Source organism: Grammomys surdaster, unplaced genomic scaffold (assembly GCF_004785775.1).
Source record: "Grammomys surdaster isolate TR1022 unplaced genomic scaffold, NIH_TR_1.0 125750, whole genome shotgun sequence".
In the NCBI taxonomy this organism is placed as follows: domain Eukaryota; kingdom Metazoa; phylum Chordata; class Mammalia; order Rodentia; family Muridae; genus Grammomys; species Grammomys surdaster.
The window spans coordinates 1,928,619-1,955,792 of record NW_021620582.1 but is presented as its reverse complement, the minus strand read 5'-3'; the positions used below and the strand labels follow the sequence as shown (position 1 = coordinate 1,955,792).

General features: G+C 41.3%; 2 gene segments (V, D, J or C); both read right to left on the bottom strand.

The window, feature by feature from the left end:
* LOC114639722 overlaps positions 1-27,174 on the bottom strand; it is a 586,704-nt gene that overhangs the window by 244,670 nt on the left and 314,860 nt on the right.
* On the bottom strand, positions 12,284-13,133 carry LOC114639725. The segment is given in 2 exon segments: positions 12,284-12,779; positions 13,028-13,133. Coding segments are annotated over 2 exon segments (468 nt in total).

The window sequence follows — 27,174 nt, the reverse complement described above, 5'->3', positions numbered from 1 at the left end:
GGGAGAGGGAGAGGGAGAGGGAGAGGGAGAGGGAGAGGGAGAGGGAGACAGTGCCCTCTTCAGGATACTTAGATTACTGAGAAGCACTTCTAAAACAGGCGTTTAAAGTCTTTTTCTTAGAAAAATCTATGTTTTTAGATTCTTACTGGTTCCATAAGGCTTTTTTTCCCAAGGTGCATCAATTGAATAAATGTAAACAAGTAAGAGAAACATACTGACTGATAAATTTGAAAGGTGTATCTGGGATTGGCTTCAGGCATCTAGGGTGTGAGGGAACTGAATGTTGGAAGTCCGTCCATTTCTCCACCTCTGTATGCATCAGCTTCTTCCGTTTGAACTGGATGCTGCTTCAGGGCAGTGGGCATGATTGAAAACATTTCCTGGCTGGGTTTTATCTCACAGTATAATCACCAAAGAAATACTCAAGCTTCCTCTTCCTATTTCAAATTTTAAAATTTTGAGAGAAAGCATTGATTACCTCCACCTGAGTGCAGCTCATCACACCTGTATCACATTCTTAGAACTTATCCTTTCTGCAAATCAGAACTCGAATTCTTTAGTCATGCTGGACTGAGTGCCAAGTCTGACTTGAAAAAAAAAAAAAGATGTCAACCCTGTGGACTGTTAATAGGAATGGCATCTTAAACACACATAGAGGTTTCTGACGAGCTGGGTTAAATTATGGATCATACTACCCCTCTGTAGGAGGTATACCTTTCTGTGCCATCTTGACTTCTAGAGTTAGCTTCTCCATGTTGTCAACTCTTACACAAGAATGTGGGAAAAGAGCAAAATAAGACCATGATAGCTGGTGTGTATTTAGTTTGACCACAGACTAAGCATTATGTCAAATGAATGTATAATCAAATTAAATCACCACAGCATTTAATTTTACAGAAGAGGAGCTGGAGCCTCAGGAGTTGCACTAAATGCTTAAGACCACACAGACAGAACTTGACTCAACACCCTCCACCTACCTATTGGACTAATATCCAATACTATATTCTTCTATGCATATCTAGCAATGTTTGTTAGGACTTGGGGAACATAGGGAACAGGCAGGATTTCCCCATCATGCTCATTGCAGTCAATGTTAGATAGTTTTCTCCATATAATTTTTCTACATTTTAAATCCTAAAATCAATTCTCTACTGTCTCAAGGAACACCATTTCCTACATGAAGTCCCTAACAGATAAAACACCTAGAACTAATCCTTCCCCCTTAAGATCACTCAAGCAAATGAAAGATCTTAGCAGAAATTCAAAGCATCACAGTCAAAATCACATACCATGCACACATCAAATATCAAGTAAGTAATATTATGTAATTCACAGGATCTAATCTTAACCTTGATGGAGTTGTAAGTTAGGAAGTTTAACATTAAACATAGATTAAAAACTATTGGTGCGAGGCAGCATAGCATTACTTTATAATTTTTAGGGGCAGGCTATGAGTATTCAGAAGAGAGGAGATTGTGAAAGGTTGTAGCAGTTCAGTGTGGTTTCTCTGGATGAACTGAAATATGAAGGATATGCAACAGTGTGGTAGAGAGGGAGTTAAAGGTTATTTCAGAGAGCATCGCAAGAAACAAGAGAAGGTGAAATGCTTTTTTAGTATATGTGCTGCCAAAGTGACCACTATGGTGAAATGCTTTTTGAAAAAGTCTGAGAAAGGATTGGACCAAAAACATTGTATGGAAAATCACCCATTGGAATTAGGATGGATCAGCAAACTGAGGCATTGATTCTGGAGAACTCTCCGAGTCAGGTAGAGTCACATTCATGTGTGGAATCAGGAACTGTTGTGGGATGTGGAATAGCCAGTGTCTTAGTTACTTTTCCTGTTGCTGGGACAAAATACTCTGAAAGAAGCAACTTAAGGCAGAAAGGTTTGCTCTGGTTCATTGTTCAAGTACAAAATCCATCATGGCTGGAAGTCAGAGTGGCAAGAGCTTGACGCAGCTGGACACACCACATCCACAACCAAGAATCAGAGAGTATGAACGCATTCTGCTCCTCAGCTCCCATTTTTTGTGTGTGCCGTCCAGGATGCCAGCCAGAGAATGACACCACACACAGTACTTAACACTTTCCAAATCAATTAACAGATGGAGTTAATCACGCACATACATGCCCCTCGGTCTGTCTACTGTGATTCAAGATTCTGTCGAGTTGACAATGAACGCAAACCATCACATGCACTGGTGAGTATCTCTCTGTATGAATATTACACACACATATGGAGGCCTTGGTAGGCTATCAGATTCTTTAGATCTGAAGACATAGGCAGTTGTGAACACCTAATTTGAGTGCTGGGAACTGACCTAAGGTCCTCTGCAAGAGCAGCAAATGCTCTTAACTGTTGAGCCCTCTATCTAGTCCCAGGGTAAAGATATCTTAGAAGAAAGTGAAGTGTGTCAGTAGTACAGAGGGCTGCTAGGAATTGAGGTGGGGGTAGAAAGAGCAAGGAAAAGATTTCACTGGAGCAGAGTAGCTATCAGGGGACTTCAAGGGACAAAAAGGAACTGGTGCCTGGTTGTGAACTCTAACAGGAGTGTGGCATCATTTACAGGAGCTGGGCAATCTGAAAGTCTGCATATTTGAAGTGTTGCGATCATGGTGAAGTATGAAGGCTCTGATGAGACTTGGAGGTAGAAGACAGAATCACAGATGAATGGACAGTGAGAACACAGAGAAACTAAGCAAACAGCAAGCAGCCATTGTTCTTGTGTTTATAAAAAGATAAAGAGGGGGATATGTTCTATGGAGATGTAGTCAGGTATAGGGGAAGAGGGTGCCTCTGCGGGCCCATGCTGAGGCATCCCTTCCCCGAGGGACCAGCCACACAACAATGTAGTGTAGAATAGAGTTTATTCAGGGCATGGGTAAGGGAGTCAAGAGGGTAGCAGAGGCAGAAAAAGTCAGAGAGAGAGAGAGAGAGAGAGAGAGAGAGAGAGAGAGAGAGAGAGAGAGGAGAAGAGAGGAGAGAAGAGGAGAAGGGAAGGGAAGGGAAGGGAAGGGAAGGGAAGGGAAGGGAAGGGAAGGGAAGGGAAGGGAAGGGAAGGGAAGGGAAGGGAAGGGAAGTAGAGGCCTGCCATGAGCACATGAAGAGAGGAGGGAAGGGAATTGAGAGAGAGTTGGGAAGAGAAGCAGAGAAAGAACAAGAGAGCAAGAGTGGAGCAAGAGAGCAGGGATAGCCCCTTTTATAGTGAGTCAGGCCTATCTGGCTGTTGCCAAGTAACTGTGGGGTGGAGCTTAGATAGAATGCTAACAGTTTTTACACTTTCCTTGTTTAGACATTTTTCAGTATGTTTCCTCAATGATTAGAGAAAACTAAACTCACTCCTTGAACTCACTCTGAAGATCAGGCTGGCCTCAATCTCAGAGATCCATTTGCTTAGGATTAAAGGTGTATGTCACTATGCCTGATTCTACTTCCTGAATTTTAATGAGCTTTCCACTAAGATGGAATGCTTTCTTTTAGAGGAAAATGGTATACAGCATGTATTGCAATGTTAGAGACTTGATTTCTGATGTCATGGAGCGTGATGTCATTAGAGAAGGTGACATTAACTTTCAGTATTTGCCATTAAGTGTGGTGGGTATTGTTATAGAAAATATATGGCTACTGAGAGAGGTTTAACTGGTAGGGAAGGAAAGGCCTCACCAAAGAAGCAACATTTAAACTGAAATTGACATGCATTTTGATCTGAAATCAGTCTTAGAATTCTGGCAGGAAATTAGTAGCTTCCTGTATAATTTGGGGAAACATGCCTCAGCTATAAACATATAAAAGTATGAGTAAGCTATATCTATATATATAGTATTAATATAACAAAATATATAACATGTATGTATGTATGTATTATAATGTAACCTGGCACAAGCATCACTCCAAGTATTGAATGAGAGAGGAATGGTTCTCAGAACTGGAAATAAGCTATCTGGAAAAGCCTACTTAAGAAACTGACTTGGTACATGTTGGGCAGTGGGCTGTGAGAAGCAGCTGGGTGCCTGGTCGAGCACAGGCCTCAAACCCTGGACCCTAATGGGAAGGAAGGTGTTCAGCATCGCTTCTGGCTCCTTTCACTCAGTTTCAGCCTTCCACAACCCCTCCCATAGAGAGGTCTATGGCCATCAGTCATGTAGGAATAGTGCCTCAGGCTCTCCCACATGTAGATGAGGCATCTCCAAGCTCTCAGACCAAGCCAATAGGGATTATCTGCTGCCAGACACTAACCCACCCCAAAACTGTATATAAAGACTCTATTCAGGAGAAGTAAAAGTGTGCAAGAATCATCCCATTGTCTGGGAGTTTCTGTTGCAAGAGCTGTAACAATTTGGAAGAGATCTGCTCTCCTGGAGTGCCTTCAGGACCCACCCCTCTCTGCTAGCTAGCTAGCACCTTACCAGCACAGCCCAGACTGGCTCAGTGTGGAGAGGCAGGTGCAGCACATGGGAGTAACTGGGGACAGCAGAGACGTGGACGGAGGCAGCAGTGGAAGCAGTGGAACCAATTCCCCCTCTCTGCTCATACTCTATCCCCTTGGCCCAGACCCCTGCACCAGGCCTGGCTGGAGATCGTCGTGGGACACCCTCTGGAACAAGGACCCACAGGTACATGTGGGTCAATACCAGCCTATGTTAGTCCCAAGGAAGAAGCTGGGGGAAAAGACATCTTGACCTTAATTTAACTTCTTCCCTCTGATCTCTGTAGGAGCTCCTCTTGAGTGGAAACTAGCTTGAAACTAGAAGGCATATACCCAAAAGATGCTCCATCATATAAAGAGGACACATGCTCCACTATGTTCATAGCAGCCTTATTTATAATAGCCAGAATCTGGAAACAACCCAGATGTCCTTCGACAGAGGAATGGATACAGAAAATACACATATACACAATGGAGTACTACCCAGCTATTAAAAACAATGAGTTCATGAGATTTTCAGGCAAGTGGATGGAACTAGAAAATATCATCCTGAGTAAGGCAACCCAGACACAAAAGAACACACATAGTATGTACTCACTAATAAGCTCACAATGCCTATGATACAACTTACAGACCATATGGAAGGAAGGAAGATCAGGGGGTAGAAGCTTCAGTTCTGTAATGAGGGGGGAACAGGATGATTATGGGAAAAAACTTGCATGTAACCTACAAGAAAAGTTAGGAACACTAAAACTCAAGAAATTGGTAGAGAAGTTGCTGTAGCCTTCAATGGAGAAAGTAGAAATTTGTGGAGAGAAGGAAACCCTGAAGAAACTTTTTATTTGGGGGGGGGGGAGAACTTCATGTTATCGAATTAACAACTGAATTCTCCTGTAGCTCCTAAGTAATCAGAGTAGGGTTTTGTATCTAGAATATTGGCATACATTTAGTAAGGTCATTTCAAGGTAGAGGCAAGTTCACACTGACGTATATAGGTTCTTGTCATACCCACAGAAATATAAAACCTTTCCATGAAGATATAGAATAGAAAGAATTTGCTTTATGAACATTTCTTTGCTTGCAGAATATGTTTCTATGAAGTTGCTGTTCAAAGCCAGAATGTGCCAGATGGCCATGAAGAAAGGTCTAAACTACTTCACAGAATTAGAAAGTTTTGACATAAATTAATCAACTTTCTCTTTCCTTCATGGCCAAATTCAGACTATTAAAAAATAATTAAGAATGCTCCAAAGCATGTGCTTCATTAGAGTTCTTCTAACAGAATATTTGAATGTTAGGATGATAAAATTAAATAAATAGTGCCCAGCTACCTTTCTGTCTAAACCAGACATGATACGGAATCAGGACTTTATAGCTTAAGTATAAGAACTTGATTATCCAAAACAATGATAGAATACCACAAAATGTGGCAAAAGTTATATTTTTCACATAAATTGGGGGGTAAGGCTGCATCCAAGTTTTATTAAAGTCCTTATTGAGATTTTTCCTGCCTGAAATTACTTCTTTGTTCTAGCCTAAGATTTAGATTCCTGCCTGAAATTACTTCTTTGTTCTAGCCTAAGATTTAGATTGAAGTCCTTATTGAGAAAACCACAAAAACACTGATTCTACAAAGGCATACAGGAAAAATGTAAATGAGTAGACTGAAAAATAAGATATTGTTTGTGTCCATGGGGTGATTTGAATGCAGATAGCCCCTATAGGCTCATATACGTGAGTGCTTGAAACGGTTCTCAGTTGGAACAGTTTGGGAAGGATTAGGAGGTGTGCCCTTGTTGGAGGAGCTGTGCCACTGTGGGTAGGTTTTGAGGTCTCAGATACCGATACCAAGTCCCGTCTTGTTTTTTTTTCTGACTCTAACTTGCTAAGGAGATGTGGGCTTTCAGCTACTGTTCTAGTTCCTGCCTGCTCGCTGCCATGCTCCCTCCCATGATGGTCATGGGCTCACTCTCTGAATCTGTAAGCCAACCCCCAATCAAATGCTTTCTCTAGTGGATTGCCCAATCATGGTTACGGCAATCAAACATCAATTAAGGCAGTAATACACATTATACTCTGGGGTTAATTTTTCTTTCAGCTCAGAGAAACTGTTTCTCAGTAATGGATTGTTAAGTGAACATGCTGGAGCAAGCAGGTGCATTTCCTAGGAGGGGCAGTTTAGTACCTATTTGAAACTGTTCTCCTGTGCTCCCCCAATGCCCCTCCCACAAAGCCAACCACGTTATTATTTTTCTTTCTTCCAAGATTCGAGAACTTTTTCTTTTACAATGCTATTAGTAGGTAACTATGCCATTTCAAGCTGCCCTTCCTAAGGAGAGATATACGTTCAAATGTCCTTGCATAAGCAAGAAATCTGTCCTCCATACTTTTGGAACTCATTAACACCTCTCTGAAAAGTCAAACTTCAGGAAATTTATTAGCACCCCAACCCCCAATCTCAAACACCATCTCATGAATACTGGCTGAGAATTTATCTATAACATTTAGAGTAGTCCAAACAATTTCTTCCACATATATGGCTATGTTTTAAGTAAAAGAAGTACTTATTTTAGTTTTATTTGCTGGGTAGTTTTATTCTTGTTAGCCTTTGTCACCCTTTGTTTTTAAAACTCATCCAAATTAGGTGTTCATTATGGTGAACACTTGTGAGATGATTAAATAAAACTTTTATGTACTAACAACAAAATGATCAAGACAATTTCTAACTAGAAATGGCATGTAGTGGTTAGAATGATTCTGCCTGATTTTTCCACATTTACTCCTGTGAACATTTTTGGTGACATATTTAGAATGTAATGCCAGGTTTACTGTAGCAAATTTTATCAAGCTCTCTTGTAATTTGTTCTCAAGTTTAAGTAAATACAATTTAATACAGTCATCAAATAAAAGTACTAATAAATATTTTTGTTCATCTTTTTTATCTATGAGAACTTGGAGAGGATTCTCAATCTCCACACATGTTAAATTTCTGGCCAATAGAGCCATTATATAACTGTAAAATTATTTTTATTTTGGATAATTTAAAAAATATAATGAGTATCAATATATGGATTTACTGCCTTTTGACATAAGACACAGGGCTAAAGGATTTGGAGCTTGCCCTGCTGGGTTTCAGTCTTTTTGTTAATCTGGCATTTCCTCATTGTAGCCCCATTCCTGCCTTTAGAAATGACAACATATATTCTATGCCATTGTATATTAGAAGTATATAGTTTGCTTTATGATGTTACAAAGGGTTATAATTAAGAGATTGACTTGAGTCTCAGAAGAGATTTTGGACTCCTTTATTGTGTTGAGACTTTAAAGTCAGTAGGCACTTTTGATGTTGAACTAAATGCATTTTGAATTATGGTATGGTCACAAGCTTATGGGGATCAGGAACGGAATATAGTTTGAAAAAGAATAGACCTTTTAGGCTCATATGTTTGATTACCTTGTTCTCAGTTGGTGAAACTGTTTGGGAAGGATTAGGAGGTGTGACCTTGTTGGAGAAGGTGTATCACTGGGTGTGGGTTTTGAGGTTTCAAAAGACTTGCATCATAACTAGTCTTTCTATTCATGCCTCCATATTGTTGAACAAGATGTAAGCTCTCATCTACCTTTCTAGCATTGTGCCTTCTTGCCTGCTGCCATGCTCCCTGACATGATGCTCACAAACTCCAGTGCTCTGAAATCTAAGTATGAAGTACATTCTTTCTTATATAAGTTAGTCATATTGTTTTATCATAGCATAGTGCAAGAACTAAGAATTATTTGTGTGTGTGTGTGTGTGTGTCTACATCAATTTTCAATTGAGAAAAATAACTGGAAGGCACATTCATTCATACTCACTTTTGGCCATATGAAGAAAATATGTTTAAGAAGTTACAAGCAGAAATGTTTTCTGAGGTAATGTCTATATTCTCCATTGGATGTCATTTTCTTTAGCTAGACTAGCACTTTGAACATTTGCTAGTGCACTCTGGCCAAACTTTTATTTTAGAGTTTAAATTTAAAGTGTAATTTGAAAATGAAGTGAAAAAAGTTTCAGATGTTTCAAAGTCAAAATTAAATAATTATCAACCAATGTTTAAAAAAAGCTCACATCATTTATATTAAAAATCAATAACTTAACACTGTTAATTTTACACTGAACTCCTAATAAAAATAAGTGATGTCAGGTTCACTGTGTTACTGTTAAGTGAGAAGTAGACACACAGCACAGAACCACTTTCACACATATCTTTCTTATATTCTATTACACATCTATTAAATTAATGTGTCATGGTGTAAGGACCCATGAAGGGGACCCCCAACTCAAGTCCCGATCAGCGCGCACCCAAGGAGACACGAGAGACTGACTTGATGCAAATGGCAAAAGGCAGTGTACTAATGAGGGCCCTTGGATCAAACTCATCCCACACAGGGGAGAGAATCGACGAAGACCCCAGAAAGTTTGGGGCTTTTGTAGGGAACAGTGTAAGGGGGAAGGGAAAAGCGGGAAATTCTGACGCGGTTACATATAATTGGATATTTCAAACATCAGCACTTTGCGTAAGCACTCATTTTGACAGGCTGGATGGCCCACTATTTTTGACCATGAAACCTCAGACCTTCTAGGATAAACACCAGGTGGCCCATTACTCACTTGTGCATGTTTAGACTGGTCAAGATATGTCTTTGATTGTTTCTGTATTTTTGGTCACCTTGTCCCTAGAGGGGCTTGATATTTTTATTATGGCTATTCTCAGCAAGCTCAGCAAGCCATCTGGCGGTCATTGCCAAGTTGTTTTTAATTTTTACTCTCACAATGGGACCCACGGCTCCAGCTGCATATGTAGCAGAGGATAGCCTTGTTGGACATCAATGGGAGGAGAGGCCCTTAGTCCTGGAAAGGATCAATGCCCCAGTGTAGGGAAATGCCAGGGTGGGGAGGTGGGAGTGGGTGGGTGGGTGAGCACCCTCATAGAAGCAGGGGAATGGGATAGGAGGTTTCATGAGGGGAAATCAGGAAAGAGGATAACATTTGAAATGTAAATAAATAAAATATCCAATAAAAATATATAAAAAATTAATGGGTCATATTATAGTTTCAGGATCTTTTTTTTTCTAGATCCATTTATTTATCTTCAAATTTCATAATTCAATTTTTAACAGCTGCATACCATTCTATTGTATAAATATGTCATATTTTTATTATTTATCCAACCACTGATGGACATCTAAGCTGTCTGAAATATCATAAGCAATAGTTAGTTGATTAAGTGGGATGAGTGTTCCGTGATGAAGGGTAAATTCCAAAAAAAGAATAAATTATGGAGATAAACTTATGACGAGATTGAGGTTGGAGAGGGAGATGGGATGCAGACAGGAGCGTGATAACAAATGAGGTTGAACAGATAAGTGGAAGTAGGAAGCTAACTAATTCATTAATTGATGATTCTTGATCACTTATCCTGCAAGACATAGTTATGAACCCATAGTGATACCCTCTGCTTTGATGGGACTTATATTCTTTAATAACCATGGTTCTTTCATGGAAAGTGATCTTTATTAAAGGGGACATGCTCATTAATTGACTTTTATTAGACCATTCTCTTGGCTATGTGAGTTAACATTTGAAGGGGAGAAATTGAGGACTGAGAGATTAGGTGAATATTTATGTATCAATGAGATACATGAGAAGAACTGTATGGGGAGGGACTAGAAGCAAAGAAGGAAAGGAGAAAGAAGCACTAAGATGATGACATTTGGCTGAATTTGTGAACCTTGATGACCAACGGGCCTGGGATAGAGGAGAAAATAAAATTTAGTAGGCTTGAGGGTTTCTGCCTTTGTGAGAGCAATGCTTTCACTGATTTTAGCCCATGTCTGGCACTTCTAAAGAGCCTACAAGTAGAGAAAGGTCTCACATGTGGTGTTCTTAGAATTGAAGTGAGCGGAGGAACAGATGGGTTCTGGAAAATGATTTATCAATCTGAGTGATGGTTCAGCATTTGGCCTGGCCTGTATTCATCCTAAATATGATTCCATGCCCATTGGACCTGTCTTATTCTTTCCTGTACTTTCTAAAGAGAGCAGATGGAATGAATGCTGTACCCAGGTGTTAAGTTGTAACAACTATCATGGGAGAGTATGAACATGAAAAGAAACACTGGCACTGTCTTAGTTAGAGTTTCCATTGCTGTCAAGAGACACCAGGACCAAGGCAACTCTTATAGGGACAACATTTAATTGGTGTTGCCTTACTGGTACAGAGGTTCAGTCTATTATCATCAAAGCAGGAAGCATAGCAGCGTCCAGGCAGGTGTTGCACTGGAGGAGCTGAGATTTCTGCATCTTGTTCTGAAGGTAAACAGAATATGCTTCCAGGTAACTAGGAGGCAGATCTCCCAAACCCCACCCCCATAGGAATACACTTCCTCCAACAAGGCCACACCTCCCAGTAGCGCCACTACCTGGGCCAAGCGTATTCTAACCACCACTGGTACTGTTATTTAAAAACCAAGCAAACAAACAAACAAACAAACAAACAAAAAAAACCAAACCAACCCCCCCAAAAACAAACAAACAAAAAACCCAAAAAACAAACAATAAAACAAAATAAAACCCCAAACTAAACAAAACCCTTTTTCCTTAACCTAAGTAAGGTGGGGGACCTTTCATTATCCAGAAATATCTCATTTCTTATTGAGTATAAATAAGGGTAGTCACTCTTGCCAGACAGCTACTTGGGCCCAACTTTTAGAGATGATTTCCCAAATGGCTTCTCCAGGTTGCCTCATCAGAAACAGTTACCATAGTATCATATTTTTGCCAGACAAAGGAGGGCTCCAAATCAGAAAAGTAGATTCATCAGATAGATCACTCAGGAAACAATGGGATAGACAGGATGTTGATTTTCCAACTATTTTACCATTAGAGAAAAAATAACATGTCATGAAAAATCAGATAGCTTATGTGGGAAGGTAGAAGATGGGTTTTTTTTGGGCTGGGGATATACCTCAATGGTTGAGCACTGGCTTAGTGTAGATGGCGTTCTGTACTCAATCCTAACAAGTAAACAAACAAAACCAGATATTTACAATGTGCCAGAAGAGTGAGCAAGGCTGAGGAAAGGAGAATAGTGTATAAAATTAAGATCTGTAGGGCAAATAAGAAATTGAATCATATATATGTATATGTGTACATGTGTATATATATGTATAGATGTATGTATGTATAGATATATGTATGTATGCATATATGTATGTATACATGCACATATATCTTTGGCGAGATAGTGAGATACGCACATAAAATTGGTCATGTACAGGCTTGAGTGAGACATGTCCCCTGATCTCAAGTATCTGAATACTTGGTCCCCAGATGGTGACAATATTTGAAGAGACTTAGTAGATGTTGAATGAAATATGCAGCAAGATCGGCTTTGAGAGCGTACTGCCTCACCCCACTCCCAGCTAGTTTTCTCTCTTCATGGTCATGGTTGAGATGTGAACTCTGAATTCTCAGCAGCTCCAGCTTCCATGCCTGCTACCTGCTGCGATACTGGTTCTGCCACACTAGCCCTATCATTCTTGAGCTAAAAACACACATAAACTTTCTTTTTATGTAAGTTGCCTTATGGTGTTTTATCATAGCAACAGAAAAGTAATGAATACATGTAGTGTTTAGAATAATTAAATTTAACAACTTGGACAAAATTTTCAAATAGCTATAGGTCAAGCTCTGAGGTTTGCTGGATCACAGCAACACTGCAAATGTCTGACCTGTTCTGTGCACAAGAGTTTGGATAGCCAGTAATACATGTGAACACACTTTACAAAACTGTAAAGCTGTGTACACCCCTGCATTTTATTATTGTTTTGAGAACTTAAGTTTATAGAATTATATCCGTGTTTCCTACAGTTGCATATGAGTACTTTTTCCTCTAGAGAAAAGAAAGTCTTTTTTTGTATGCCGCTGGTACCCCAGCCACTTCCTGCCATTTTGCACAGATGCTGAGATCTGAGGTTTCTGTTAGCCCGTCTCTGTTGCCTGTATCACTGTGGCGCTCCATGAGTGCACAGAAATATATCGCAGCATCCCCCAGCTGCGAGTCTGAGATCTCAAGGCTGAAGGACTTAGCTGCTTTCTGGAAGTTCACAGAGAAGCGATTCTCTGTTGCATTATGTTGCTTGTAAGCTTCTTGTCGAATAACGAGAGTCACCCGTCCTCCTTGCTGTTTGTACCAGAATAAGTAGTAATTAGTGTCACTCGTGTCATAGGTGCAGTCCAGGGTTATGGACTCTGTCTCCTGCACAGACTTTTCCTGCTGAGGCTGAGAGACTGTCTGAGCCATGCTGGCTCCTGTGGAAAAGAAAAGCGAAATGACTCCATTGTGGCTTCTGTCAGAGAAACAAACTCTCAGTCTGGTTCCCACCCTCATCTGCCTTTCCTCTTGATTTCAGTGCCAGGCAGAGGATACTAGACTTAGCTTCCTGTAAGCTGGGTCCAGCGATGCTGCTCTCAGAACCCAGTGCTGTTAATCCCCCCCCCTCCCCCGATTTCCCATTCCTAATGAATTCTTGTAAAAGCAAATGTCTTTGCCTTCTTACCAAGAGAAGTGGAAACCAAGAGCATCCACAGCAAGCGCGTCCATGCCATACTGGAAGCTAGCTTCAGATTCAGTCCTTGCTCTCAGCTGCCCTGGCACCATCACACCTTCAAAACAGGAAATGGTAAGCCAAGTGGGCTGTCAGTGGTGATATCTCGCTTAGAAAACGTGTCAAGGTGTTTATCTTTCTCTTCAGAGAATAAATCTTTCTCAAGTTAAAAAAAAGATACAGTCAGAACCAAATATTGTCTGGGGGTAAAATAGAAAAGAAGAAAGTGATAATTGCTTTTAATAGAGACAAAGCTTGAAAGGAAAGGCCATGTGTGGTGCTGCATGTCTTTAATCCTAGCATTTGGGAGGCAGAGGCAGGTAGGTGTATCTCTGTGAGTTCAAGGCCATCCTGGTCAACAGAGTAGATTCCAGGACAGCCAGGGCTATGTAGAAAGACCTTGTCTCAAAAAGCTAAAAAGAAAAACAATAACAACAACAACAACAACAAACAAACAAAAAGCCCAAAACAACAAAAACAAAACAAAAAAGACTGGAAAGCAAACCAGACAAACAAAAATTTGGAGTGGAGTGGGGGATGGGATAGATAATGAGAGGACAGTCAAGGCTGATGTAATGACTAAGTTTCATGTAATAAGTCTTCTTTTCTTCTCTCCCCATTCTCTTTTTTCTTTCCACCCCTTTTTCTGTCTGAAAAGTTGATATCATAAACTAGTCAGTAGGTTTTCAGAATATAGTATTGGTATAATTACTGTTCTTTGACTAATAATTTAAAAGAACCCAAACTTGCCGGGCAGTGGTGGCAAGCACCTTTAATCCCAGCACTCGGGAGGCAGAGGCAGGCAGATTTCTGAGTTCGAGGCCAGCCTGGTCTACAGAGTGAGTTCCAGGACAGCCAGGGCTACACAGAGAAACCCTGTCTCAAAAAAACCCACTCCCCCACAAAACAAAACCCAAACTTGTATGATATATAAACGTGCACAGGTGCTATAGCACCTGTATAGAGGTCAGGGGGCATCTTTTGGAAGTTGCCTTTCACCTTATTCTGAGGCAGGATTTTCTCACTATTTCTGCTGCTGTGCTGTATATGGCGATCCTAGTCGTTCTCCTGCCTGCATCTTGCCTTACGAACACAGGGATTTCAGATACATTTTACTGCATCTAGCTTCTTATGTGAGTTTGGGGGACGAGCTCAGGTCCTGATTATACAGCAAGTGCTTTTGCAATTGAGTCATCTATCTCCTCAGGCTCCTGATCAATAGTGTTTTGTTGGATTGAGACATGATTAAAATAATTCTGACAGTGACAGTGTTCAGATAATGCAGATAATTTGAACCAAGAATTTAGATTCTAATTGCATTGTTATTTACTGAAGATGTTTTTCCTTTTGGTGACAAATACCTGGGTTTGGCTATGTCAAGGACCTTTACCATACTGGTGGGAGACATCGTTGTAAAGAGTTTTGTGAATGTTTCATAATGATTTTGTGGCAGAAAAAAAAAAACAGAACAGAATAGCATAGTTTATCTGAGAACATTCTTTACCGCACATCTGACAGCTTGTCATCAGCATTTTGTTGTTCTTTATATGTAATTTTTTTTCTATAAGAGAGGAAAGGGCACAAATTACAGTACTTATTTTATAATGAGGCACCTGAGCAAAAATAAAAACCCACAATGCAGAGAACCGTGAATCTCATTTACATGAATTTTCTCTGCCTACAGAATCTGTGTCACCCTGTCTTAGTCAAGGCCACCTGTACAGTGTCAGGGTTTCTATAAATGCATTTCCCCTCTAAAAATCTAGAAAGGGAATAGAAGATCACATTAAAAGCCATGGGGAGAGGTGTCTCTAATTCTCTGTCCTGCTTGTTATTTCCATTTGGAAATCTTGGTACATTGTGGATTTTTTTTTTTTTAAATAGAGATGTTTTCAACTCGAGAGGACTTCCTAAAACATACTTTTGTCCGATTTACTATTTATGGCTGAAGCCACAGGAAATTTTTAGACATGTTAAGGGTCTACAGTTTCCTTTTGCCTGTCCATCCTCTTATAGGAACCTCGAGGTGATGGGGCTGCCTTCACTCCCAACCTCAGCCCTGTTCAAGGTGTGAGTTTACTAATGGGGGTCTCCAAGAGTGAAGATTTCCTGATTTGCTGTGTCTGTCAGGTCTCAAATTAGAAGCTCTGTTTAGTTCTTGACATCTCCTGGCCCACTGGGGCTAGCCAGAACTTTATAGAGTCTGATACTCACCATCCAATCACTTCCTAGTAAAGTTATGGAACTCTGAAGATTCAATAAGATGATGCATGCAATCAAATCTTCAAGTGGGTAAATGGAATGTGAGGACAGGTAAACCAGTGTGTGAGCTTGGCTAAGCAATCCCACAAGGCAACTCTGGTCACAAGGTTTCTCCCCAGAGTTAGACATAACACTTGAGAAATACCCCATGAATATCACATACCCACTGCCATGCTTTTATGAGAACTACAGGTGCAGAGGGCTGGCACAGAGAGATGCCAGTGGCACAGGTAGTGTAATACCCATTTCTTCATTGCAAAAGGTCTTTCTTTCTGTGTGTCTGCAGCATATATGTCTTTCTTTCTTTTTTTATTTTTCTAATTTTAATATTTTTATTCACTTTACATTCTGATCACAGCCCCCTCCTACTGTCTTCCCAGTAACTCCCTTACAAATCCCTTCCCTCATTGCCCTCACCCCTCTCCCCAGAGAAGGGGAGACCCCCACCTTGGGTAACAACCCACCATGGGGCATCTAGTCCCAGCAGGTCTAGTCACATCCTCCCCAACTGAGGCCCATCCAGGTAGTCTAAGTTGGTGGCAGGGGGATCCAACGGCAGGGAACAGAGACTGAGACAGCCCCGACTCCACTTGTTAAGGGAACTTCATGAACACCAAGCTGCACATCTATTATAAGTGTGTAGGGGGCCTAGGTTCAGCTCCTGCATGCTCTCTGGTTGGTGGTCCAGGCTTTGTGAGCCCCCATGTCCCAGGTTAGTTGACTCTGTGGGTCTTCTTGTGGTGTCCTTGACTCCTCTAGCTTGCTCACTTCTATCCCCTACTCTTCCACAAGACTCCCTGGGTTCCACCTGATGTCTGGCTGTGAGTCTCTGCATCTGCCTCTATCTGCTACTGCATAAAGCCTCTCAGGAGACAGCTATGCTAGGTTCCTCTCTGCAAGCATGACAGAGTATCACGGACAGTGTCAGGGATTGGCTCTTCTCACACGAAATGAGTCTCAAGTTGGGGCTATAAACTGGTTGGCTGTTCCCTCAGTCTTTGTTCTATCTTTATTGCTGTGCATTTTGTAGGCAGGACAAATTTTGGGTTGAAGGTTTTGTGGGTGGATTGTTGTCCCCCTCCCTCCTCTGGAAGTCCTGTCTGGTTATAGGAGATGGCTATTTCAGTCTCTATATCTCCCTCTAGAAGGACTTTAGGCTAGGGTCACTCCCATAGAATCCCCATATTCTCTCCAGGCTTCCAGCTAGTCACCAGAGATGCCCCTGACAATAATTTCCATTCTCACTCCCAGCCCTCTCCCACGCCCCCTCACCACACCTGATTGCCATCCCAGTTTCCCTCCTTACCCCCCTCTCCTACCCAGTTCCCTCTCTCCATCCACCTCCAATGACTATTTTGTTTCCTCTTCTGAGTGAGATTTGTACATCCTCCCTTGGGACCACTTACTACCTTGTTTCTTTGAGTCTGTGGATTGTAGCAAGGTTGTCCTGTACTTTATGGCCAATGTCAACTTATAAGTGAGTACATACCATACATGTCTTTCTGGCTCTGCATTACCTCACTCAGGGTGATATTCTCAAGTTCTATCCATATGCCTGCAAAATTCTTGATGTCTTTTTAACAGATAGCTGAATAGTATTCTATTGTGTTGTCATACCACATTTTCTTGATCCATTCTTCAGTGGAGGGACCATATGTGTGTTTCTTAACCCAACAACTGTGTTTCTTCACCTGATGATCCCAACTGCTCCAGTTTGATGGGTCCCAGATTTCTTTACTGCTACCTGTTGAGCTCAAGATTTTCCTCTGCCTTTTAATTCTTTAACTGGCAGAGAAAACAGACCTGATTAAGCCAGCCGGATGGTAACAATCTCATGCTGCGTGTTCATATAATTTAATTTTCAGATGAAAATAAAGCAAACAAAACACTTTGAACAAGTTTTTCAAAAAGTTTTTATATCATTCACTATAGTATGTTACAATTTATCTTATCGGAGAAGGTAATAAAGACTATTTATTAAGCTCTGAGTAATACTTGGGCATCCTCCAGCAACATGATTTCTGCAGCGCAGATAGGTGATGCAGCCTCATGATGGTCAGGTCTTATGGAAAGGGGATGGTGGATTAGGTACTCCACTGTGGAGGGACAGCAACCCCACATAGTTCTGGACTACAAGGAGAGATCCAGCCTTGGGCCTGGGTCTGAACCACTGCTCAGAAAATTACAACTTGTCCCTTTGAATGTGGTCAGTTGGGAAGACTTGGAAGCTAATTTATTTCTGTAAATAAAAAAAGACCAGTTCTCAGCCCTGTATTTTCCTGACAAAATGAATCTTAGGCTCACATCTAGACCAAAGTTGCCAGGTCTTTGGCTTCTAGAAGCATCTCTGTCCTTTAGCCTTTTGAAATTTATTGAAAATTTAATTTTGGGGCAAACATTTGAATCCAGCTGTTCAGATACGGGAGGATTTGTATCAGTTTATTTTCCTGTGTGTGTGTGTGTGTGTGTATCATTGATCTAACTTTTTATAGCTCAACTTCTGCAGATAAGTTAGCAGTGCCCTCTTCAGGTTAAGAACATATCTACCCTGATCTTTGGAATTTACTTCTAAGAAAAAATTTGATTGCATCTGGAAATCTGTTTTAGAGCAGCAAGATGCCTCAGTGGGTGAAGGAGTCTGCTGCCAAGCCTGATGACTTGAGTTCAATCCCTGGGGGCCACATGTGGAAAAAAAAAGAACTGAATCCTGGAAATTTTTGTCTGGCATGCACTCTGTGATGTGTGCCTTTCTCATCACACAACACAGATTAAAAAAATAAATAAATGATTAAATAAACAAATAAGCAAAGCTATTATGAAATCAATGTGATTTTCATATATTTTTGCTTAATATAAGTAAATGTACCCAATTATTTCCTTTTTTACTGCTTTTATGTCTTATCTTTTACCATGCCTTTCCTCCTATGTGCCGTTTAAAATTCTGATACAAGGTCCTTTGCAGTTTAGGCTAGCCTTAAACTTCCTATCTAGTTAAGGTGACCTTGAATTCCTGATCCAGTGGCCTCACTTAATGAGTGTCAGGACTACAGGCATTCCTCAAACTGCCCATTGGTATTAGGTAATGTACCCAGACCTTCCTGCATGCTAGGCAAATGCTCTACTGACTAAACTACATCTCTAGTTCTGATGATTCCCTTTAATGATCCTTCAAGTATATAGAACAATTATAGAATAAACATTAAACACAATCTTAGAGATTTGTCAACACTTGCCAAACACTGTGCTTAGGGTAGGGTGAATGCTGAAATGCACAGGGAATACCTTTCCTCATAGAGATGCTACTTCATGTTCTTAGTGGAGGAAAGCTGAGTACATCTCAAGATGGTATGCCACTCAGCATAGATCCAGTACTATAGGACACTGGGAGAGAAGGGTAATTCTGTCAGTCAGAAAGGAAAGCTCTGGAGCTGACAATGAGCTTGAGGCACCTTGAGTCAGGAAGAAAAAGAAACTGTATTAGAGAAAAACTACAAATGCAGTTTAAGTAATGAAGGGAAGATGATTTAAGGGGGAAGCCATGGAAACAGTTGAGTGTAGACTTAGTGAGAGGCAATAAAATTATAATAGACATGGGAAGAGTGTCTTCTGCAGCAGAACAGGTTTGATCAGAGAAAACCCTCAGGAGGAGGCCAATAGATCGGGAACCAAGAGAACTTGCTCTCCACTTACAACTAGGCATGGTTATAGAAGGAAAAGAGGTGGACAGGGTAGAGAGTGGGAGACAAAAGCTTTCTCTTTTGGGGGTGTGTGAACAGTGGCTACTATTTTAGTTCTGGAATGCTAATTACAATGGTTTTGGTAAATTGTCATAATTTAACCAAAGTAGAAGACCTTTTCATAAATATCTCTTTGAAGTGGAAACCTAAGAGTTCTTTGGAAAGTCAGTGTTGTGTTGGATGGCTTTTTCTGGGGCGAACATGTGAAGGAACATTTAGCTGAAGTGGACACAGGTGAAAGGCTAAGGCAGACCCATGAAGGAATGTTTCATTGAAGCAGACAGATGAAAGATCTGCTAAAGCAAGTACATGAAAGGACATGTGATGGAAGATTCTTCGCTAATGACATGCATATATTGGTCTGCATTACACTGTATAGTTGAGCTCCTTTTGTTGGGACTCCACAGAAACATACCAAAAAACCTCTGGTGGTATGCAGCAGCTTCTTGACACTTCCCCGGACTCAGGCCAATTGGCAGGTTGGCAGAGCGATGTCAGCTGAGACAGACACACGTGCTAAGGGCAAGACTCAAGGTGAGACAAGACCAATGGAGGACACGTGATGTTTGGAGGGACTATAAAGAGGACTCAATGGACAATGCTAGGCTAGGCTTGCTTATAGAGCTAGCTGAGCAATGCTTGTTGGTCTCTGAAGAGTGGTGGGCTAGAAGGGAGGTTAAAGCATTTAAGACCATCATTAAAAGTAAGCATTAAAAAAAATTAAAGTTACATCTCTTTCTGGTTGAGGTCTGTGTCCTCATCATAGGTTTCTTGGGGCAGTCTCTCATCAGAGGTAGTGGAAAAGAAAAGATATGGGGAAAGTGGACCTGTTTAGAAATGGTTCTTTGGAGCAAATCCCATCTGCATTGTCAGGAAACCTTCAGTTCAGTTCACAGGTCAGCAGTGGCAGCTCAAACCACTTACAAACACTTCATGGATATACCAACAGTCCAGTTCAGTAGAGTCAGGATAGCAGGAGCGGTGACATGACCTAGCAGAGATAGCCAGGCCTCAGCCTTGTCATTCGTTCTGAGGAAAGATGCTGTCCACATGCCTTAGGTGGTTTCCAGGATAAAAGAGCCCAGCCTCTGGGATAGGCAATGGGCTATTGTTTTTCTTCAACTCATTACCTCAAAAGACATTTTTTTTTTTTATAATCACAAGGCTCACCTCTGTGATTTATTTTAACAACGACCACTTCTTTGAACCTGCACAAATGCCCCCTATAGGGGCTCACTCTCTACTTACACTCTCCTTACCTCATAGGCCCCTCTCTATGTATCCCATTTCTTTAAGATTTCAGCCTCTGTGGGCAACCTTCCTTTTCCCTTTGCAGCCACACTCTTCAGCTTTTATTTATGCTGATTAATAAAACCTGGATCTGTCCACCACACACCTATTTATACAGGTAAGAGGAAGACCAGACTCTAGAAGAAAAGTCCCCACTGCTTCTTAGGCACCCCTGCCTTAGTTTTCTCAGAGAAATCTTAAAAACCTTGCCCAACAGAGAACAGATACTGTAGTCATTCTTTAGCCACTCTGTGGAGGCACTATCCTGCCTCTCCCTCTGTCACTGGCTCTAACCATATCCCATTTGAATCGAGCAAGTAAACTCACCTCATTATCCTGTGTGGCGGATTGGATATGCTTGGCCCATGGGAAGTAGCACTATGAGGAGGTGTGGCCTTATTGGAATAGGTGTGGTCTTGTGGGAGGAAGCATGCCACTGTGTAGGCGGGCTTTGTGGATTCCTAGTACTCAAGCATCACCCTGAGTGGAAGAGTCAGGCTTTCCCTGACTGCCTTATTTTGGGTGGACACTGGCCATTTCTAGGAGCGAGCCAATAGCTGTGAGTCATTAGTGAAGGACATCTACTGACAAACACCTCCTGTGGCCAGCTGCCGTCAGGAGTCTGCATGGGTGCTGGCAGGGGTCTAGGAAAACAGCTATACTCGTTCTGGAATAAGAATTACTATGGTTGTAGCAACTTGTCACACTTTAGCAAAAATAGAGGAGCTTTTCAAAATGCCCGCGGCTAACAGTAAGTCAGCCTTTTGGGTGGTGAACGGATGTAATACGTATGTCTAGAGATTGCAGTTTGGTAAACATGACCTGACACATCATATTTTGAGAGAAATTAGTGTTTTCATCCTCAGTAAATCTGGCCCTTATTCGTCATCACTTAAGCGCTCACCTTCCCTCACTAGTTGTGATGGTTTGTATATGCTCAGTCCAGGGAGTGGCACTATTAGAAGGTGTGACCCTGTTGGAGTAGGTGTGTCACTGTGGGTGTGGGCTTTAAAACTCTCATCCTAGCTGCCTGGAAGTCAGTATTCTGCTAGAAGCCTTCAGATGAAGATGTAGAACTCTCAGCTCCTCCTGCACCATGCCTGCCTGGATGCTGCCATGCTCCCACATTGATGATGATGGACTGAACCTCAGAACCTGTAAGCCAGCCCCAGTTAAATGTTGTCCTTTATAAGACAGCATTATCTGTCATGGTTCTGGCTAAAATCAGACAGGGCTCTGGATGGGGCTACAATGCTGATGAGATACTTGCTCCAACTCTCTCTGTGCTCCTCAGACACAGCTTGCCCTATGGTACTTCTATTGAGTGCCTCCACTGTCTTTGTAATATTTAATAAAGCAAGATTGCATGTCATGAGCTCTAGACTCCACTACTTTAGCAAGGCCATAATTGGTACCCACTCATCTCTTATCTCCTATGCTATACTCTCAATGTTTCCTTACCCTCGGATAGCACATAGTGGGGCCTTGATTGCCTGCCCAGTAGGCTGACTCATGTCTTCACTGCTGAGAGATTTTAATTCCTGACATTTTGATCTTCCCAGAGCGTATTGCTACACTTCTATTGCTGTTCGTGTTGTTATGTAAACAGCGAAGGCAGCACTGTGAAGCATTCACCTCCCAGTTATAGCCCTCTTTCCCCTCTCCTATCATAGTAAATGGTGTCTCGTGATAGCCAGGTCACTTAGCCCTCTCAAGTTATTAACTCCACACCTTGAATAGAAGACCATGGGCATACTGAGTTCAAATTAACCTTAGTGACTGACACAGAACCAGGCACAGTGCAGCCTGTCTGAATTCTCTGGTGGAAGTATGCTTTCTTATAGAATCAAGACATTTAACTAAGCAGAGCCTAGTGTTGTGTGTAAAGAAAACACAGTCCCAGAAAGTGGATTTTGGTTAGGACCCCATTGCATGATAGTTTTAAGAGATTTATTTTTAGATATCAATGGTCAACGAAAAGTATGAACATCATTTGACAAAAATTCCTGGAGGCAAGAACTCCTAGATTATAAGAATTGCTGAACAGAGGAAATGTTTAAGATGTCTGCTCTGTCTTGTGTAAATATGATTCGAAGCTCTGACAGTCAAATACAATTATGAAAGCGCCATGAAACTAGGAATACTTACATTGCCATCTTGGCTGTTACTTTAAGATTTACAGTCTGAAGATACCCCTTTCCCATATTTCTTGCAGCCAGAGGAGAGTAGCACTTACTCCTAAGAAAAGTTGATGATTTTCTCTTCTGGTACCCCAGCCACTTCTTCCATGTTTGCACAGATGCTGAGATCTGAGGTTTCTGTTAGCCCGTCTCTGTTGCCTGTGTCACTGTGGCTCCACTGAGTGCACAGAAATACATCGCAGCATCCCCCAGCTGCAAGTCTGAGATCTCAAGGCTGAAGGACTTAGCTGCTTTCTGGAAGTTCACAGAGAAGCGATTCTCTGTTGCATTATGTTGCTTGTAAGCTTCTTGTCGAATAACGAGAGTCACCCGTCCTCCTTGCTGTTTGTACCAGAATAAGTAGTAATTAGTGTCACTCGTGTCATAGGTGCAGTCCAGGGTTATGGACTCTGTCTCCTGCACAGACTTTTCCTGCTGAGGCTGAGAGACTGTCTGAGCCTTGCTGGCTCCTGTGGAGAAGAAAAGAGAAGATGATTCCATTGTGGCTTCTGTCAGAGAAACAGACTCTCAATCTGGTTCCCACACTCATCTGCCTTTCCTCTTGATTTCAGTGCCAGGGAAGGGATATCAGATGTAAACTTCCCAGAAACTTAGGTTTAAGAGTCAATGCAGCATTTTTACTAATTGTCCCCATTTCTTCAAAACCCTAGATGCTCATAGGGATTAAAGACCTACAGCCTCCTTACCTAGACATGTAGTGATCACAATGGCCCACAGTGAGCTAAGGACTGCCATGCCCCCACTCTCTCTGCAGAGTGAAGTCTCTTGCTCTGATCACTGTCTTCTATGTGGGCTGACAGTTCTTCAAAGCAGGAAAGCTTTCACAGGTGGGTGGGGATTATACATCACGGAAGAGAGATTTTCTGGCCCTTTGTTGTTCTGTTTCTCAGAAGTAGGCTTTTAGTTATAAAGGAAAGTTAATAGTGAGTTTTTTTTTTTAAAGACAGTTGAAAAGAATGAAGAAATGGAAATAGTGAATTTCTTATGAAAATAACAAAACAAAGCATGCTAGGTAAAACTTAATTACAGACAATAAAACATCCTTGTTATGCTAAGGCATTCATTTGTTACTTCCATCTTCACAATTTCTTAAGGTAACAAATGAGAAAAAAAGAAGCTTGTGAGAGAAAAATATAACTAAATTCAGAAATAAATGGAAGAAAGAGAACACATAAGATCTAATTGTGCTTATATTTTCCATCGATTTTTTTAAAAAATCGGATATTCCTTGTGTTACCTCACAAAGCTCTGAAACAGTGATCACAGAGTTTTCATCCGCATTACATAGCTTTAGATGGCTTAGTTAATAATCTGTTACTCTTAAAACTCATTTAATTCTGAGAAAATATGAAACAAGAACTCTAGAAAGCCCCTAAGTGACACATTACATTTGTGCTTTCCCAGAGCAAGGATCTACATAGTCTCAGAGCTGGAGTCCCAGGCTGGGAGCATGAGCTGGAGTTCTGGCACATGGTAGATGCTGTCTGGGGAGCACAGATGGGCGGTTGCCTGTCTCCACTCACAGAAACAGTTAAGGACTTGGGAAGATTACAGCTGACTCTAACAGAAGCTACTGACATCTCCTCTCTAATGGTGGTGATGGAAGAGGCAGTAGACTCTCTCCTACAGCATCCCCATCTTGGCTTCATGATTTGAATTCCTGTATCTTGGTTTTTATATCCCTTCAAGTCAGTACTAGTACAGAGATTTGTGTATAAGTGCTTTATTGAACTTGCATTTAGGGAATGTTGGTTGGAAGTAAATTGGGAAGAGAAGGATAATACATGTCCAAAGCCAGCCACCAGTGTGGCAAACTACAAACAATATTGCTGGATATGTCTCGGAGACATTGATAGAATAACCTTTGGGATTATCACAAATGATTCACAAAGGGGGTGGAGAAATTATCTGTGAATTTTTCCATCACTGATTAAGTATTATTCTCATGACAAACTCTGGTACTTACAACTTTACTTACACATTGTCTGTGTTGCTCCCACATCCTTGGTCAGAAAGTCATCTTCAGAGTTACTAGAAATTTTAGTAAGTAATGTCCAGAGGTAACCACCAGGAACATGAGGAAGTCACCAATAGTATCTGTAAAATATGTCTCCAGACCCACTCAAATTTTCTTGTGCTTTGTGGCTACACTGCTCAGAGCTCCAGTATTCGCAAAAGAGACAGAGAAGGTTAGTGGAACAGGTTAAAGTTCATACTGTTTATTCCAAGACTGAAATCCACACCTATTGTTTTCCTTCAAATTCTTCCATTCTTAATTCTTCTTACCATTTGAGAATACTTATACTGTCCTAGATTTCCTTCTTTATGAAGTTATGTAGACTTACATTCCCTAGTTATTCTGCCTTGTTAGGTCATGGTTACCACACTTACCTGTTACAGTGACCAAAAACCATTGTAAAAGACATGGTAAAAATGTAAATCAGTTTTTGACATATCTTCCTAGCTCCTAATAGATAGCCACAGCCCTATATCTTTAGGATGATCAGAATCAGCTGTGAAGTTACAGCAGGTTGTAGGGGAGATCCCAGGATCACAGACTATCTACCAAAGAAAGCTGCAGGCACGGAGAGAGGATTGTCCACGGTGTATGTTTTGTAAGTGACAAACCTGGACATAAAAGGCTACTCAAACCTACTGGAGATTAGATGATGTCACACAAAGCCCCAGATGCTGGAAATGGAGCTGCAGGGAATGAAGTTTGCACTGCTGGCTTTTTGACTTGTTTTAGTCTGATCTTTTCTTGTTTTTGCCCCCACCCATCCCTTTTGGGATGGAATATTTAATCTCAGCCGCTGTCTATCAGAAATATGTGACTTGCATTTGGTTGTACCAGGGCTCATAGATAAAAATTTAACTTCAGTCTCAGGAAAGAATACGGACTTTTAAATAGTGTATGACTATGAGGATTTTTAACATTAAACTGAGTGTATATGAATTATGAGATGACCATGAGGTATGTGGCACCGTGCTGGAATATTATGATTTGGCCCACTGGTCTATGTGTTTTGACAGTACCTCAGTGATTGGTACTGCTTTTGAAAGTTGTAGAAACTTTTCTGAAATTCGTTTTCCTGGAGGAAGTTGGAGATGGGACCTGAAGATTACAGCCACACCTTACTTTTAACCCGACGTCTCTCTTCCTAATAGGTACTGAAATGTGAGCGGGCCACACTACAGGCTTTGATACCATACACAGGATCAGGTCCCATCACTATGACTTCCTTGCTACAAAACTGTGAGTCAAGATGCTCTATTAAGTTGCATCTTGTGAAGTATTTGGTCTCAGTGATAAGGAACAATAATACAGGTATAGTTGCACATTAAAAGCTCAGTTGTATCTAGTTGTAATACATCGGCTGATGGACAACAGAAGTAGCTAAATCTAACCTAGTAAGAAACAGACATGCTGAGAGAACCATGGTTCCGTCATCTTGGGTGATGTATTTCATGAGCGTTGCTGAAGCATGAAGTGATGAATACAGACAGCGACTGGCTGGGAGTCTCTGTGTGGGTCACCTCATCTACATGGCCATTGAGAACGTCTTCTGTAGTGGGTGCTCGCTTGTGGTTTATGACATGAGAAGCAGTGCTCTGAATAGTTGGCATCTATGCTCACTGCCCCCCTTGCACACAGCACTCTTCAGCACACAGTCTCCTCCCATTCTACCTGCACCACATTCTGATTCTACAGAAGAGACCAAGGCATTTTCCAAAGGCCCACTGCTCTTTATCTGTGAGCACAGCCTTAGCTTTCTCCCTAGTTTGAACTTTACACTCAGGAGGCAGTATCTTTTCACCATTCCCTGTCCTCCTTTCCCCTTCTTTTGTAAATTTTATACCAGTGTCTGTAGACTTTTTATACTCGATCTTCTAAGCTAATTTTTTCTGAAGTGTCAAATATAGCTTCTTTTACAACTGAATTGGATGATTCTGGCTTTCAAGATCTGTATTGTGACATCTTTGTAAAAGCCCACAAAGAAGCTGAAAGACAGGCACTTTATGCTGGTGTTTTGGTACTTTCTTTCTGTATTAACTCAAAAAGCTCAGGTTTCACACTGAGACGCAAGCTATACTGGACAGTATTTGAACGTATTGTCCAGTTGCACATATCCTGGAAGGAAATGTTTGCTGTTTTTGCAAGTTCTCCTTACATCTTCTTTTGGTCATAGAAAAACTGAAGTAAGTACTCTTGAAACCCAGATGAAAAGGTATGTTCTTGGGCCTCTCAGCAGGGTTTAGGTAAAGACTGCAGGTGGCTGAGGGGTACCATGTGCTCAGTCCACAGAAGAACAGAATTGAGTCTTGGAGCGTGGAGGTCTTTGCAAGCATGGAAAGTGTGTGTCTTCTATAACCAGCCTGGTTGTGCATCCCCCACTGATCTTCTCTGTTGCTGCTGGAAACATTTGTATCAGGGCGATGAGGCCCCCTCAGGATCCTGTCCAAACCACTTGAAGACATTGGAAGCTCTGTCTTGGTAACTACAATTCAGAGTGAAGTCCTCACCTTCCTTAACTGTCAGGGAAGGAGGACTCTGTTCCACCAAGTGCTTGTCCATTTGACTCTGCTTAAGGAAAAACAAAGAGATTTT